Source organism: Macaca thibetana, chromosome 11 (assembly GCF_024542745.1).
Source record: "Macaca thibetana thibetana isolate TM-01 chromosome 11, ASM2454274v1, whole genome shotgun sequence".
In the NCBI taxonomy this organism is placed as follows: Eukaryota; Metazoa; Chordata; class Mammalia; order Primates; family Cercopithecidae; genus Macaca; species Macaca thibetana.
The window spans coordinates 7,379,264-7,395,374 of record NC_065588.1 but is presented as its reverse complement, the minus strand read 5'-3'; the positions used below and the strand labels follow the sequence as shown (position 1 = coordinate 7,395,374).

Sequence of the window (16,111 nt, the reverse complement as noted above, 5' to 3'; positions counted from 1 at the left end):
GAGGAATGAGAGCTATTAAGCTGAACAACAATGGAAGGAAGCAGGTCACCTAGCAGCTAGGGCTGGTTAGTCAAACAGGATCTGAGAATAAGGAGCTAGGGCCAAAGGCAGGGAGAAAAAGCTCATTCATTCATTTCTCAATAGATACTCTCACCGGTGAGCCCCAAGGTTGATGCAGCTGATGCCCAGGTTATAGCGGGACCGGATATAGCCAGGCTGGAGCTCGAGGGCCCGGCGGTAAGCAGCAACTGCTTCTTCACTCTGGTTTCCATTGGCCAGGGTGGCCCCTAGCTTATTCCACAGCAAATAGTCCTGGGAATAGAGAGGCAGAAGGGATGGGAACAGCTTGACTCAGATCAAATTCTGCCCTTCACTCCACCTGTTTCACTATTCTGTTTAGCTAACATGTTTCATCCCATTCCATTCTGAACAGTTCACTGTGTGGCTACAATGTAGCCCCTCTCACCCTATGCAGACTGTCTTATGTCCAGATGACTCTACACTCCCACCCTTCTTTTCCCAACCCTCCGAAGGCAGTCAGTACATAGAACACTGGAATGAAATACCCCAAGACTCCAAAAGTCTGAACAAATTATTCTTTTTTTGTGGGGGTGGGCAGGGCCTTGATTCTCCCACTTCGGCTCCCAAGTAGCTGGGACTACAGGCATGCGCCATCACACTCAGCTTCCCAACAAATGGCTCTTCAATAAGGTACAGAATCATGTCCCATTTCCATTCCTCCCCGGGCTCACATTGGGACGAACGCTGAGGGCAGCTGTGAAGCAGTCCACGGCTTTGTCATACTCCCCACTCAGGTTGAAAAGGACTCCCAAGCCACACTGCACATCAGGGTCAATGGAGGTAGGGTCCAGCCGCACAGCTGCCAGGAAGAGCTCTTTCACTTCAAGAAACAGGGAGCTGGATGAAAAGGAAAAGAAGCACAAAAAAAGTAGGTAGATGAATGTCTCTATTCCCATCCCCCCAAATTAATTCCTTCATTGATCAATCATATCCCCAACATTCATCAATCTATCAGTCATCCCTTCTACTCTCAAAGTCCAATGTAGAAGCCTGTTTTTCTATTTCATCCTAGCACTGAACTGTAGAATTCAGACCTCCTTCAAGGTGATCCTAGGTTTCCTATCCCACTCTCAGGACCCTTCAGTCTCAATCTATCCAAACTTCCAAAATCAAGGTCACCCTCCACCCTCCTACTGGGACTTAGGTTACTGTAATTCCTCATCCTAGGAACCCCTCATACTCACTCAGACAACAGAGACCCCAGGATACGCTTGCTGGGGCCCAGTCCTGCCCCACCAGCCCCTTCTTCTGCAGGTGTCACCAGATGGGCATAGGCTGGTGTGTACCGCAGCCAGTCTCGTAGGGTTTCACAGGCCTGTCGCTGCAGGGACTCATTGGTGAAGCTCACGGCCAGAGCCATCAGTGCTGTCTGGTTATCTGGCTTTAGCTCCAGACACCTGTTTGATCAGGGATGGGCAGACTTGATATCCGCAATGACACTGGCACACGTGAGCACCCTGGGATCCAAGCCAAGCTTTGAACTGCAGAGTCACAATGGCCTCCCTCACCTGTGACTCCTCTGACATGAGTTAATAAAAAAGTTACAGATCTAAGGGGAAAGTTTTAGCAGCCAAGGAACCAACCAGAGCCCTTCAAATAAAGTCAAAAGCCGATGAAGGAATGGAATTCACTCCAACCCTCAGTTTCAGCATGAGAAAACACTCTCGATAGCACCCAGAAAGCAGACAAGGATCCAGGTCTGCACTTCTGTCATTCAAAAGGTTATATGCAGAGACTTGGAAGCACGTCACCCACACCTTTCGGTGTACTCACCTCCGCAACGCACTGATGGCTAATAGTTCTTGCTCATTCTCTGCCTGGGTGGTACCCAGATACTGCCAAGCCTAGAGGGAAGTTGACAGATTCCATCACCCCATATTCACCTCTCCATTCGCCCTTCCCCCTGGCTTCTCCCACTCACCATCTCGCTCTCAAGCCCTTATCCTAGGCCACCACCCAGGCCCTAACCCATCTGCACTACCTCCTTGGGGCCTTTCTCAAGATGGAGGAAGCAGTCTCTAGTCAGAAATCAGAATATGGAGTCACTCACTTCCATGTGCTTAGGATCCTGCTGCACAGCTGCCTCAAAAAGCAGCACAGCATTTGGCAGGTCCCCCTCCTGAAGGCGCCGCAGCCCTTCTTCAAAAGGCTGAGGGTGATCACGCAAGGGGTTCTCCTCCTCAAACTGGTACCCCTACAAGAAAAGCACGTGAGAGACGGACTGAGAGTTGGCACAGTCAGAACAGCAGGGTTGCGAGGATGACAACCAACAGGCGGAGAAGCTGAGGGCCTCCAAACAGGTTCCTGAATTAATTGCTGGCAAATTCTCCATATTATAAAGATCATGTATGACAAAGTAAAATCATTTGGTATCAGGCTCATGCTGCCACCTCCTGTTCATGACACCTGGGAAGCTAGTCAAGTCTACAAACTCATCCACACTGGAAATAAGTTTATTTTAGGAAGTCATCACAGGCTTGCATTCCCACACCTTGATTTCTCACCATCAGGCAGAACATCTCAACAGGATCTGCTTATAGTAATGAGATAAAGTGTCTCTAGCTATTCAAAGTGCGTTTCTTGTTATCCTTCAATAATTAGTGTATAAAGGAAATGTTGTTTGGAGCCCTGCCATTCAAATATAACTCCTCCTTAGCTCACAGTCGTTCCACATGCCCACTAGATGAAACATGTTCAAGCATTTTGAAATTGTTAATTTACTCCCCAATTTCATTCTTAATAATTATGAATATTAATCTGTGTCTGACAGTAAGCAAAACCTGGATCCCAAAATCTAGATGGCAGAGAATACTTCAGAAAGACACCGTTCTCCTCCAGCTGAGGATTTCTCACTTTAGAGAAGAGTTCCAATACTATCTGCAAAGCTTTGTCAACTAGCATTTTACACTAGGCAGAGAAGAAATAAGGTAAAGGGGAGGTCACTAGTAAGTTGCAAAATTTGGGACATGCAAATAAAAAGTCCCTTTTTGGAGAGTAAATGGTTACCATCACAGAATAATACACCAGAATGAAAACAAGATGCAAAATGCCAGGTGGAGGTCTTTCTAAATGCAGTTAAGAATACATTCAGATAAAACTGTACAAAATAAAGACATGAGGCCCTTTTTCATTGTTATTGTGAAAATGATAAAGAATGAAAAACACTTAAATCTTACCAGCAAAGTTCTAAGTCATGATCAGGTGCAAATTATTTGTCACAAAATTATTTATCCTGTGTTTAAGAAGAGAGATATGCTACAGTCGATTTGAGATAAATGTATAGAAAGTAATTTATATTGAAAACAAGTGTGTTTTTGGACATCTCTGTAAAATATAAAAACTCAGAAGGCAGAAAATGACCCTAGTTCAGTGATCAGCAAACTTTTTCTGCGAAGGGCCAGATAATAAATATTTCAGGCTTTGTGGATCTGCTGCAACTACTCAACTCTACTGTTGTTGTGTGAAAGCAGCCAGACATAAGTAAACAAATGAGCACGGCTGTCTTCCAATAACATTTTATTTATGGACACTAAAATTTGAATTTTATATAATTTTCACTTGTCACAAAGTATTACTCTTCTTTTGATTTTCTCCAACCATTTAAAAATGTTAAAACCATCCTCAGCTAGTGAATCATTAAAAACATAAAGATTTATTCCAGAAGCAGTTTGCTGGCCCTTGCCCTAGACTGTTACAGTTCAATAAAACAAATCCTTCCGCATTCAATCTCAACTATTGTTCATCATTACTATGTGTGTTTTAAGCCACTCTACAGAAAACAGAGATTACTGTCATCTATAATGCAATTTCCTAATAAAAGTAATTCCTGCCTATCAGAGCTACAGAGGACACCAAATGAGAATCTTCACCAATGCCTTACCAAAAAGATTAAGCTCCTATGTGTAAATAGCTATTATCCTCATTGCTCTGGCTACCTCCTTAAGATATAATGGCCTGTATATGACAGCCAGGAGTGATGTGAATGCTCTTCAGGTGTCTTCATTAGATAACACAACAACCCAAAGACACCATCTTGCAACCACAGGATTCTCTAAGTTTCCTCTCATCCATATTATCTATCCTCGTTGAAGTCTCATCAATTGCTGATCAAAGAGGAATTCTCCAAAATTAGAATATTTGCAGAGATGATGGAAAAAGAGTACTCTGGAGGATACATCAAAAACCCACAGAACACAGGATAAGCTTGGCTTCACCGTTACATCCTGAAAAGCCAAACCCACGTCATTAATTTTATCTGATACATGGTCTGGTCTGCTCCAAAATATCATAGGATCAAACTGCACAAATGATCACTACAAAGAGTTTGTCCCATCACATACTTCTCTTTTCTCATAATAGTATATTAGTATCTGCCTGGGCTGCAATGTCAATTGCCTCTGAAAATTTAAGGGCTATCAATAAACAAACAGTACATTCAAAGAGACCCATGAATTTATCTAACAATCAAGAGTCAAATTCATTTTGTTTTTAAAAAGTGCTATTGACAAGGAATTTAATATTAGCTTAAAGCCAGATACTGTCGGAATTGCTTACTACATCACTTTTTTGAGGAACATTGACGCAAGTGTTTTTGTCCTAATTTTGCAATATCCCAAAGTATCAATGATATCAAGTAGGGCTCAAGAATCCACAAACATACTTTTAAAGTTTTTAATTACAAAATGTATTCTCGCCAGCATGTCATAAATATGAGAGTAATAAATGATAAAAGAAAATGCTGCTCATACAAAACTAGTATTACGTCTATATGTATCAAAAGCATGGACATTTTTACATAAATATATAAATTTCCATTTATAAGTTGATGGGCCCTACATGACTTATCAAATTGTTAATACAAAATAATAACAAAAGTGTTATCTACATTTCCTTCAGTTCTTCCTTATCAAAATTATATACAATTAACTCATAGATTGGTGAAATATATGGTAAGGTCCCAGCTATCTTTTCCCTTATATCACACAGGATAGTTAGAAAAATCCAGATCAGACTGGAATAATAAACACAATCATATTTTTCCTAATACTGTTCTTCACTGGCTCTCAAACCCTAGCCTTTTTCTGAACTGCATCTTCCCGTCTTTGCATAGCTCCCTTATTACATCAAGATCCATCTCCAGCACCCTAGTTTGCATCTCAGGCCCTGGTTCCAGCCCCAGAATACTTTCCCAGCCATATCTGAACTGAGAAAAAGACATCACTACTCACCTCCCCAGTTCCTGTTTTGCCTTTTTTAAAAACCGAGTGACTCTTTCCCCTCTTCATGCTTTAACTCAGGAGTTCAGTTATTAAACACATCCCCAAATATCCTACAACCCACAGGTAGATTTGTTTTTTAGCAAGACCCCAGAAGTAACATATGCTTCTAAGTCAACAGCACCATATGCAAAATGCAATCATCTTTCATACTAGTAGGAAATTTCCCTAATATTTAAGTTATTTAATATAAATTATTTGAAAACCCTAAATTAGGGCAAGTGGCTAGTACCTATAAAAGATAAGAACTTAAAATGAACGTGTGAGTTTAAAAAGTAAACAGATAGTAAGATGTGGAGGCAAAGGGATAGTCTGCCCACTAACACTCCCCACCAAAGGAGTCAGCAGTCTTCTCAAAAAGCTCCCAATCTGACCTCCAAGCACAGCTACTTCCTCTGTGCTCTTAATGCGGCAAGCAAGTGCAAACCTCCTTCACAGGTGTTGTGTACTGGATTGTCGTTATTGACAAAGGTAGTCTCAATAACATCTATATCCCAAGAATAAAGTATATACTCAATCACTGAAGAGGAAGGGCAAGGGAATGATTCAGACTTCTTTTCATGGAAAGGGACTCAAGAAAATACTTAAAAGCACCCTTCAAATTCAGGATTAAAGGAAACATATTAAAAAGAAGGAAGTTCTGGAACCTGAAAAACTAAGAGTTTTTACCTTACCTTATCATAGGTAGCTGACGTGAGGTCATCATAGTCAGAAAGCCAGGGGTGAGCCTCAGCATCCCGTTTTGCCATCTCCTCCAACTCTGCCTGCAACTTGTCCCAGAAATCGACATCAGACTGTAAGGAAGGGAAGGCGGATAGAAAACGGAGATCCATCATGACCACCCCACCCCACTCTCAGCTCTGCTGGGACTGATTCCCTAAGGCAGCAGTTCTTGAATTTCAACATGGTTAAGAATCATGTGAATAACTTTTTAAAAATGCAGATGGCCGGATCCTATCCCCAGATACTTATTTAGTAGTCTGGGGTGATGGCCAGAAATCTGTAGTTTAGTTTTGTTTTGTTTTGTTTACTTTTTTGTTTGAGACAGAGTTTTGCTCTTGTTGCCCAGGCTAGAGTGCAACGGCATGATCTCATCTCGTTGCAACCTCCAACTCCCAGGTTCAAGCGATTATCCTGCCTCAGCCTCCCAAGTAGCTGGGATTACAGGCATGCGCCACCACACCACGCAAATTTTGTATTTTTAGTAGAGACATGGGGTTTCTCCATGTTGTTGAGGCTGGTCTCAAACTCCTAACCTCAGGTCATCCACCCACCTCAGGCTCCCAAAGTGCTGAGATTATAGGCATGAGCCACCATGTGTGGCCCAGAAATCTGCATTTTTGAACAGCACCCACCCCATCCCCAAGCAACTCTGACACAGATGATCCAGGACAGTTTGCACCATCTTTGATGTTCATACACCCACTCACTCCAAGGCAACCACTCACTCCAAGGCACCCACTCACTCCAAGACACCCACTCACTCCAAGGAGTGTTTTCTTTCGGGTTGCCTCCTCCTGCACTATCTGCTCTCACCTCTATAGCTGACTTGGCTCGTTCAAACTCCATATCAAGGGCAGATGTGTTTACTGGTCTTGTGAACTGGTCAACCCAGGCATCTGATGTGCCCTGTGACAAAAAAAGATGGTCAGTACCACTACCACCAACTTTCCACCCTTCAGACACACACTAAATACCCACTAAACACCACCAACCTGGGTACTTCTGAGAAAACCATTCTCAGAATCTCTTTCCCACCCACTTGGGACCTGGGTGCTATCAAGACAAGCTGGCCTCATCCTTCCCCATCGGGGACCACTGACCACTGAACCCATGGCCTGGGCCATCAGCTGGCTCTGAAGTGGGACTGGAAAGTGACAATGTCCTACCTGCTGCTGTATAAACTCTGCTGCCCACTGTTCTGCCTGAGCTCGGCCCGACCCTGCACCGGACTCCAGGGACACCTGCCCTTCGCCAATCTGCCGCACGAATTTCAGGAACTGGGGCACAGAGACACACACAGGCCACTTGGGAAAGGACTTCCAGGTGTGCACTCTCAATCATGCCCAAGAGGAGCCTGTACTCACCCCTCCCCTGACCATCTCTAGCTGCAGACAAGATATGCTAAAGACGCTAAAAGAAGTAGAGAGCAAAAAGAAAGGGATTCTGGCTCTAAAGACGTGAAAAGGCATCAGAAACAAGAGTTAGGAGGCAAGGAGTTGAGGGAACGAACACTAGCAGGAAGAGGCAGGATCTTAAGTCTCTGCTCTACAGACAGGAAGGAGGAGACCCAGGATCTCTTCTCCTTCTCTTTAAACTGGGGTAAGGGAAGCGAGATTCTTGCCTTCCAAAACCAGCTCTGCTGGGCAAAGCAGCAGAGGGATGTGGCTCACCTCAGAATTAGCCAATTTGGGGTCATCCACTTTGGCCACAAAGTCACTGGCCGTGTGCTGCAGATCCTCCTCAGAATGATATTCGTCATACCTGGAACGGGTAAGAACTAATTTTACACATCAGTCTGCCATCACCTTCCCCGTGCGACTCCCCACTCCTAGCCCATGACAATGACAGTTCCTATGGGGGAACTCCATTCTTCTGTTGAGAACCTACAAACTCCAATCTGCATTATAGAAGGACATTTGGGCAGGAGTGTGAAAGTACTAGCTACATCCTTTTACCTCTCCCTTTCCCAAACATAGCTTTGCATATAGATGGGATAGTAGCAGGCTCAAAATTAAGAAGGGAACAAGGTAAAATTATGAGCTTTAAGATGTAGTTATGAACTTCATATAGGATAGTTAGGATTCTTGAAAAATATATATATTTACATATATACATATATTTTAAAATGACCTGAAAACTCCCTTCCTCCCAAATACAGCTGATATGTATATATGTATATATACATGTGTGTATACATATGTGCATGTATGTATATACATGTATGTGTATGCATGTATATGTGTATGTGCAGGCATATATACATGTGTATGTATCTACATGTGTATATATGTATACGTGTATGTGTATACATGTATGTGTATATATACACATGTACATATACATGTATATATGTATGCATGTATACATATGTGTATGTGTGTGTGGCTCTGTGTGTGCACATGCATGTGCTTTTTTTGTTTTTTAAAGACAAAGTCTTACTATGTTGCTCGGGCTAGACTTGACCTCCTGGGCCCAAGTAATCCTCCTACCTCAGTTTCCCGAGTACAGGCACACAACCACCCAGTCCTTGACTACATTTAAACCATAAATTCACAGGAGTAATAATCCAACGGGAAATCTTAAGTAATAAAGTAAGTTGGTTTGAGAACGTGGATGGAGGAGGTTAGAGGAGGCTGGAAAACTCTCCATACTCCTTTCACAGGATTTGGAAAGGGGCAGCTGAACTCACCAGCGATCGGTGGCTGTTCCCTCAGGTTCTCCCAGCCACAGCTTCTCCTCTGATTGCTCCAAATATTCCTCAGCCCAGCGGGCGGGGGACACAGACAAGGGGTCTGCAAGGAGCAGAGAGGTGGGGAAATCACACGGGTTCATTGAGTGTGGGCTCAGGGAAAGAGAAAGAGATGTCCACATTCAACTGACCCTCTTAGCCACACCAAAGCAGACAAAGCTCTGTTGACTCCCTCAGAAACCCCTGGTCAAAAGAATATACTACTAAATTTTCAACAAACTCAATATCCAACCCATTCTCAAGGAGCCTGGGGCAGAAATTTACCGAGAGTTGGGAACGGGAGATCAAATAAGGAAGCTCAGGAAAGGATTAAGAACCAAACTCTTTTGCTTGAAGTACAAGATATTTCAGTAAGAAATAGGAAGCAGAAGGGCCTTCACTTTCCTCAAAAGTACAGCAGAGAGCCAGTAAGGAGTGAAGGGAGCACAGAAGGGCTCCTGTTCCTTAACCAACCCTCTGGTTTGTTCTCCCTCTACCCAGAGTTCACATAATCCCGGCCAAAGGAGCCTTATTTCATTGTAATTTGCCTACCAAGAGAACCAGAGAAGTGGAATGCTAGGCTAGAATGAAAGATACATGGATCTGCTCTTCCCTATGGATGTCTGGTGGGTTTTTTCATTTTTTAATTGAAATGTAACATACAAATATGAAACCATACAATGTCTACCAAACGTAAGTGTACAGCTAAACTAACGTCCACATATGAATACACTCACATAACCACCACCCGGATCAAGACACAGAATGTTTACAGTTCCCTCACAGGCTACCTCAGTCTCCCAGCCCGCAGAAGTAAACACTATTCTGACTTTTCTCACTTTTGATTATCTTTGAGTAGCTATGTTTTTTCAGTCTAAATCTAGAAACTGTCTCAGAAGCTCTAGTGACGAAGGGGACTGCTGCAACATCAGAATAAACCTATCAAGGCAACAAACTCAATGAGGGTGCTGAACTGTTTTTCAACCTCCAGGACTTTGCCCTTAATATCCTGAGGCCAGAAAAAAAACAAAGAGACTGACTGCAGGCCCTAAAGAACAAGGAAACAAAGAGAAGCTACAAGCCTGCAGTGTTCTTTCCTTCTGCCCTGTGTCCAGAACTAATCTTACTCGTGAGTCTGCCACCATCTTCCCCAGCTATTCCCCCCTCCTGGCCCATGACAAGGACAGTTCCCAAGGGGGAACTCCATTCTCTTGTTGAGAACCTACTAACTCCAATTTGCATTAAAGAGGGACATTTGGGCAGGGCTGTGAAAGTATTAGCTGATACTAGCAGTCTGTCCCTAGTTTCAAGATCTGACTGCCCTTGCTTTTAACAGTGAGAAAGTCAACTTACCCCTTTGGTATTAAAGTATAAAAACTTTTACTCCATTTTAACTGAGACTTTGCCTGAATAATGTCAACAAAGTAGTCTCAAAATCTGAGCATGAAATGTCAAATGTGAAAAACAAAGGATCAAGATTCTCAGAATACCCCTAATTATAAAAAATAATTACTACTTATTACATTATATATTATAATGTATATAAGACATTATACACATACATCATTATACATTATACATATACCTTATATATAATATATAATGTATAATGTAATAAGAAATATGGTTGGCAATCGTTTTTTGACCATAGATCCGGTCTCTTCATTTCAAGGACTCTCAAAAATTCAATGCAGATTCTGCTCACTAGCTCTTACAGGAAGCATTTCTCTTCCATTTGCCCCAATGAGACTGTTGCCTCAAGTGTGGAGACAGAAAGGAGATGCTTAATACTCAAAGAGACTTTAAGATCTCCTAGTTCCTTAGTTCCATTCTTAGTTGAAATTCTTAGTTCCATTCTGTTGAAAAATAACTACTCCCTCCTCAACTCTCCAATCGCTCCTAACTCTCAACTACAGTATTTTACAAAAGCATATTCTGGTCCTAAGTGCTCCTCAAATTCACAGAAAATATTTCAAATTGCTATGAAATGGTCCTCTCAAGGACAAAAAAAAAAAAAAACAGAAAAAATACAAAGCACCTTTGAATTTTTACAACAGACATGAGGACTTAACAATAGATATGAGGCAGTTTAGGGAAAAAAAATCCCAGAGCTGAGAAAAGCCATCCTCAAATTTTGGTATTTGGCCATATTAGCCACAAGACCCAGAATTTCTTGGCATTGGGAACCTACTCCAACAAAAGAGTCAAATAACCAAAAGAATCAGAAGAGTAACACATTGCCTTCACAACCTTTGAGAAATTTCTACAGAAAATCAGATCCACGTGGATACATCTGAGATCAAGGCAACTAAGGTCTAAAGAGGGGACGCCCCTGCCTGAGGTCATAGATTAGCAGAGTGAGAACAACCTAGATACCAAATATCCCACTCAAAATGTGCGCCTCATATAATTTCTCATTGTTTACTCATTCCTTCTAGGCACATCTTTCCCAAGCTCAAAATTCAAAAACTCAGAACTTGCTACTACTCTTACTCATGAAAGTTTCTGTGTCTGCTAAATAGCAGCACTGTGGAGAATACAGGTTCTAGGGTCAGCCTACCCACATTTAAATCCTAACTCCATCATTTATTCACTGTGCATCTTCAGACGAGTTACTCAACCTTCTTAAGTTTCCATGTCCTTATCGTTAAAGCAGAGATAACAGTAGGGGCTGCTGTGAAGACCAACGCACACAGTAACAAATGTTAGCTATTATCATTAGTCTGCTCATGGCAAACTTGTACCAAAAACAGAAAACATCACAATGAGACTGTTATTCCAAAGCCTCTCCTCCACCATCCAGAAAAGATCTGTTGCCAGTTATCTTCTGCTACTGCTATCTGTGGCTTTTCCCATGAAAGTGCAGGTTTATCTCTCACGATTATCCTATGAACCTCATATACCATGTCAACCGAAGCTGTCTAAATTTAAGAACCCTGAAAGATGTGTTTTATCTCCAGATCTGAGCAAACACAAGATTTTTTGGCCCAGAAGACTTAAGACAGGGGAATTCCATCACAAAATAAGGTAAGCTAAAAAAATGAGCTTCATGTGGTGAGAGAATAGTTCTGTATCGCGATCGTGATGGTGCTTACACAAATCTACACATTTAGTAAAATTGCATAAAACACACACACAAATAAGGGCATGTGAAACTGGTAAAACCTAAAGAACTCTGATGATTGAAACAAGGGCAATTTCTTGATTTTGATCTCTGCATAACTGTTACGTAAAATGTTACCACTGGAGGAGATTGGGTAAAGGGTACACAGAACCTTCCTATACTTTTTTTTTTTTTGCAACTTCCAGGGAAACTAAGTACTTCCAAATAAAAAATTTAAATTTAAATAACTGAGCTGCAAAGTTCTTTTTAAAGTTGATTTTTACTCTTAACAACGAAGATTTTAAAATAAGAACTTAAAGAGTATAGCCTTCTTTCATCTCAAAATCTACTTATCTATAAAACCACAGTTAACCTACACAATTGATGTATCAGCCACAAATGCTATAATTAAAAATGAAGGATAATTAAAAAAAGTCAGTTATGACAAAACCAACTCCTTTCCTTTAGCTTTTTCTCCCAGACCTCCATTCATTCATTCAATACCAGAGGCCTGCTACATGCAAAGCAATATATTGCTGCAAGAAGACATTTTTATGAGGGCAGACTTCAAACAGCTCAATTCCAGTTCTAAGGTGTGCATGCCTCTGCCTCTGTGAAACAGGCACAATTCCCAAAGAATATACAAAATACTAGAAGAGCTCTACTAAGAGCATTTAATAGTGAGACAGATCCAACATGTTTTTCTAAAGTTGTTTTGCATTTCAAGTTAAGGAAGATTTTACCGGCTGCACGCAATTCAGGCAATTATAACAAAAATTTCATCCATCTCAATGCTCATAGTAGCAATGATTTTTTTGAGTTATCAAAAATGACTAATGCCCACATTACAACAGAAGCCCCTCTGTGATAAGAGATAGCACTTAAGTCTATGGTTTATGTGAAAAACTGAGTTTCTGTCTAGGAGAGGTTCAGATTTTTAACTTGTGGCAATTTCACAAAGAATCTCAACTTGAGGGAGGGTGCAGTGGTTCACGCTTGTAATCCCAGCACTTTGGGAGGCTGAGGTGGATTACTTAAGGTCAGGAGTTCAAGACTAGCCTGGCCAACATGGTGAAACCCTGTCTCTACTAAAAATACCAAAATTAGCCAGGCATAGTGAAACACACTTGTAGTCCCAGCTACTCAGGAGGCTGAGATGGGAGAATTCCTTGAACCCAGGAAGCGGAAGTTGCAGTGAGTAGAGATCACACCACTGCACTCCACCCTGGGTGACAGAGCCAAGACCCTGTCTCAACAAAAAAAAAAAAAAAAAAAAAAAACTCAAGAGTCACACAGACATGAGTTTGAGTATCATCTCTATTATTCAATGATTTTGCACAAAGTATTTAACTTTTCCAAATCTCAGTCTCCTCATCTATAAAATGAGCGGAAAATATCCACCTTGTAAGTGTTACTGTGAAGTTCTAATGAGCTTAAGAAGATAAAATGCTCAGCACTATTAACAAAGCCAAGAGCACCTACTGTTCTACCTTACCTCCAACTTATGGGTGGGAAAGAGACACATGATAAAACAGACCCACAGATCTTATTAAAGATGAGTTTTAGTTTTTAGATTTGGGGTTTTTCTCTTGTGTGCAGAGAAGCCCATCCTAAACATGGGCCTCCTTCACACACATTTGTCCCTGATCAGATAGGCTTAAGGTAAGAAGAATCAATCCTAAAGGATGCAAGGAGCAATGGATGCTCTCAAGGAAAATTAGGCTGAGACCTTGAAATCTGTAGCAAAGCAAGACAGAACATAAATTAAAATGGTGGGGGTAGAAACCAATCCAGTCCCTTTAATCACCTCAGAAAAATTCAGGAACCATGATGATGGGACTCCCCGAGATCCTGGAACTTTGTAACTTTCTCCATGTGTATCTCTTGTTATTCTTGATTTCTTAAACTGGAAAAAGGCTAACTTTTGAGAGCAAGCAGGAAGAGGAAAGCTGAAGAGACTGCCCTTCCCACCATGTCCCTGATTAGATAGGCTTAGGGCAAGAAGAATCCATCATAAAAGATGCAGGGAGCAATGGATGCTTTCAAAGAGGAAAAATTAGGCTGCGACCTTTAAATCTGTAGCAAAGCAAGAAGAGCATAAATTGCAGGCCTGGCAGTATAGCATCACAGTTAAGGCCGCAGGGTCAGGAATCATTCAAATCCAGGATCAAATCCCAACTCTACCACTGACAAAGCTGTGTAAACTTGGGCACACTTCACCTCTAAGCCTCAATTCTCTTATCTTTAAACTAGGTCTAAAAACAGTAACTACTCTCAAGGAGAGTAAGGAGACAATGCATTCAAAGCATGTAACACAAGGCCTAGAACATAACTATCATTATTAATTTTTATTATGATCATCATGGTATGGTCTTTACCTTCTAAAACCACATATTTCAGGCACTTGAACGTCACAATACTCTGAAGGCCCCAGTTCTGTTCAAAATAACTTAATGCCAGAATCCCAGGTGCCGCAGTGAATACTCTCCTCTTCAGCAACACTGCCATCCACACAATCTGCAGATCCTCTCCACCAAACCACAGTGATAAAGCTCCAGGTAACAAAAAGGACAACCTACCTCTTCGTTCTCTCTATCCAAAAGCTCTTATCTAGTACAAACCCAGTCCTCTGTTTAATATACATTTCATTCTGTTATCACCTAAGGGAAATTGAGTTCAGTACCCTAACCCTCTAGAAATGAGTCATGAGGCCAGAAAAATCATAATCACGCTACACCCTGAACAGGGGAAGGGCATAGAATTCTGCCCCATAGAAGCCAGTATAGATTTTCCCATAACAAGCTTCACCTGTAACTTCAGAGATGAATTCTTGGGACCAGTCAGTCTCATTATAATCCTGAGTTACATCCACAGCATCTCCAGCTGCAAGAAACTCCTGGGCCCAGTTCTCAGACAAGGCCAAGTCTGCCACACCAGGGGCTTAAAAGAGAAAGAGAGAAAGAAAACTAAGACAGAAGCAATACATACCATTCCATCATGCCTAAAGAACCCTGAGTACACGTGAAAACACTCTGTGACTTTTTCTGTCTCCTTCTGCATCTCAGTTCCCCAATGCCAGCAGCATCCAATGGAACCCCCTTCCTTGGCCCTGGCTACATGGAAAACAATCTCCCCTCCCACTAGACTCCGGACTCACCTCTCTGGGGAGCCTGGCGGAAGTTTGACTGTTCAATCTGCTGCATCTCAGCCAGGAGGTCATCCATCTTGAAGGTCTGAGGGGCACGGGACACAAGGGGTGCATTCTGGTCCTGCAGGAATTCAGCCACCAACTGCCAGAAGAGAAATGATGAAATGAACCCATAGGGTCAGGAGGCCCCAGCAAAAGACAGGACCTACTGGAGGGGGATCCCAATGTCAGATACAAGGAAAGGAAAACACAGAAACTGGAGACACACAAACAGAAATTGTCTTTGCATAGATTTAGAAGCACAAAAAAATACATTTAAAAACAAGCAGGCATTCTCATTTGGTCAGGAAAGCCCAAAAATTGAAATATGGGTGAACTAAGTTTAAAGGTAAAAACACAATGGGCAAGAGAAAAATGGGACAGAAAAGAGACTGGTCTATTTACCTCATCTTCAGAAGCTACTCCCAAAGGCTTGGAGGCCTAAGAGAGAAAGACAGAGACGCAAAATGGTGCAGTTCCTCTAAAATGAGGGGTTGATGAAGACCACAGGCATCTGAGCCTCGGTTTGTCCATCCATAAAATGGTTGCCTTTATTTAAAGGTGCACAAGGTTTTCTAGTGTTTAGTAAACGCTCATTAAGTGGTAACTACTATGATTTGCAACACAATAGAGAAAGCAGTTATACCAACATGTACAAACAGCCCCTCCACCTCAGACCACCACCTGGACTTTCCACCTCAAGAACACTCACTGCCTCAGAGGCTGGGGCTCCAGGGGGCCAGGGGCCAGGCCTCAATCCCTCCTGCCGAAGGGCCTTGTCCTGGGTGAAGTGCCCGGCTAGCTTCATGAGCGGGTTGGCACCCCCGCATTCGGCCTCCACCAGCTCCCGCATTGCCATGGTGACCGCCAGCTCTCTGATGGACACAGGAGGTTTGGAACTGAAGTACCGAAGCCAGACTCTTCCCAGACCCACAACTCTGCCCGCACCTGAGGAAGGCACACAAGCGTCTGCCCCGCACTGGCCGCCCTCCACCCCAGTGCCTTTTGCTGTG

The 16,111-nt window shown here is 42.4% G+C and overlaps 1 protein-coding gene across 13 annotated transcripts in view; it reads right to left on the bottom strand.

Moving 5' to 3' along the window:
* The window catches only part of PEX5 (peroxisomal biogenesis factor 5), a 32,287-nt gene that overhangs the window by 14,603 nt on the left and 1,573 nt on the right, over positions 1–16,111 (bottom strand). For 4 of the 13 annotated variants that reach the window (XM_050749525.1, XM_050749523.1, XM_050749526.1 and 1 more), the window contains exons 2-15: positions 15,811–15,973; positions 15,504–15,539; positions 15,069–15,201; positions 14,720–14,851; positions 8,770–8,872; positions 7,751–7,841; positions 7,247–7,357; positions 6,894–6,986; positions 6,032–6,151; positions 2,132–2,275; positions 1,855–1,925; positions 1,266–1,478; positions 753–918; positions 155–312 (exon numbers count right to left, since the gene is read on the bottom strand). In XM_050749525.1, the coding sequence (XP_050605482.1) occupies positions 155–312; positions 753–918; positions 1,266–1,478; positions 1,855–1,925; positions 2,132–2,275; positions 6,032–6,151; positions 6,894–6,986; positions 7,247–7,357; positions 7,751–7,841; positions 8,770–8,872; positions 14,720–14,851; positions 15,069–15,201; positions 15,504–15,539; positions 15,811–15,957 (1,718 nt within the window). In that variant the 5' untranslated portion in view covers positions 15,958–15,973. Of the gene's footprint in view, positions 1–154; positions 313–752; positions 919–1,265; positions 1,479–1,854; positions 1,926–2,131; positions 2,276–6,031; positions 6,152–6,893; positions 6,987–7,246; positions 7,358–7,750; positions 7,842–8,769; positions 8,873–14,719; positions 14,852–15,068; positions 15,202–15,503; positions 15,540–15,810; positions 16,085–16,111 lie in introns of those variants that run through there. The other 9 variants (XM_050749532.1, XM_050749530.1, XM_050749529.1 and 6 more) reach the window with 5 other exon arrangements.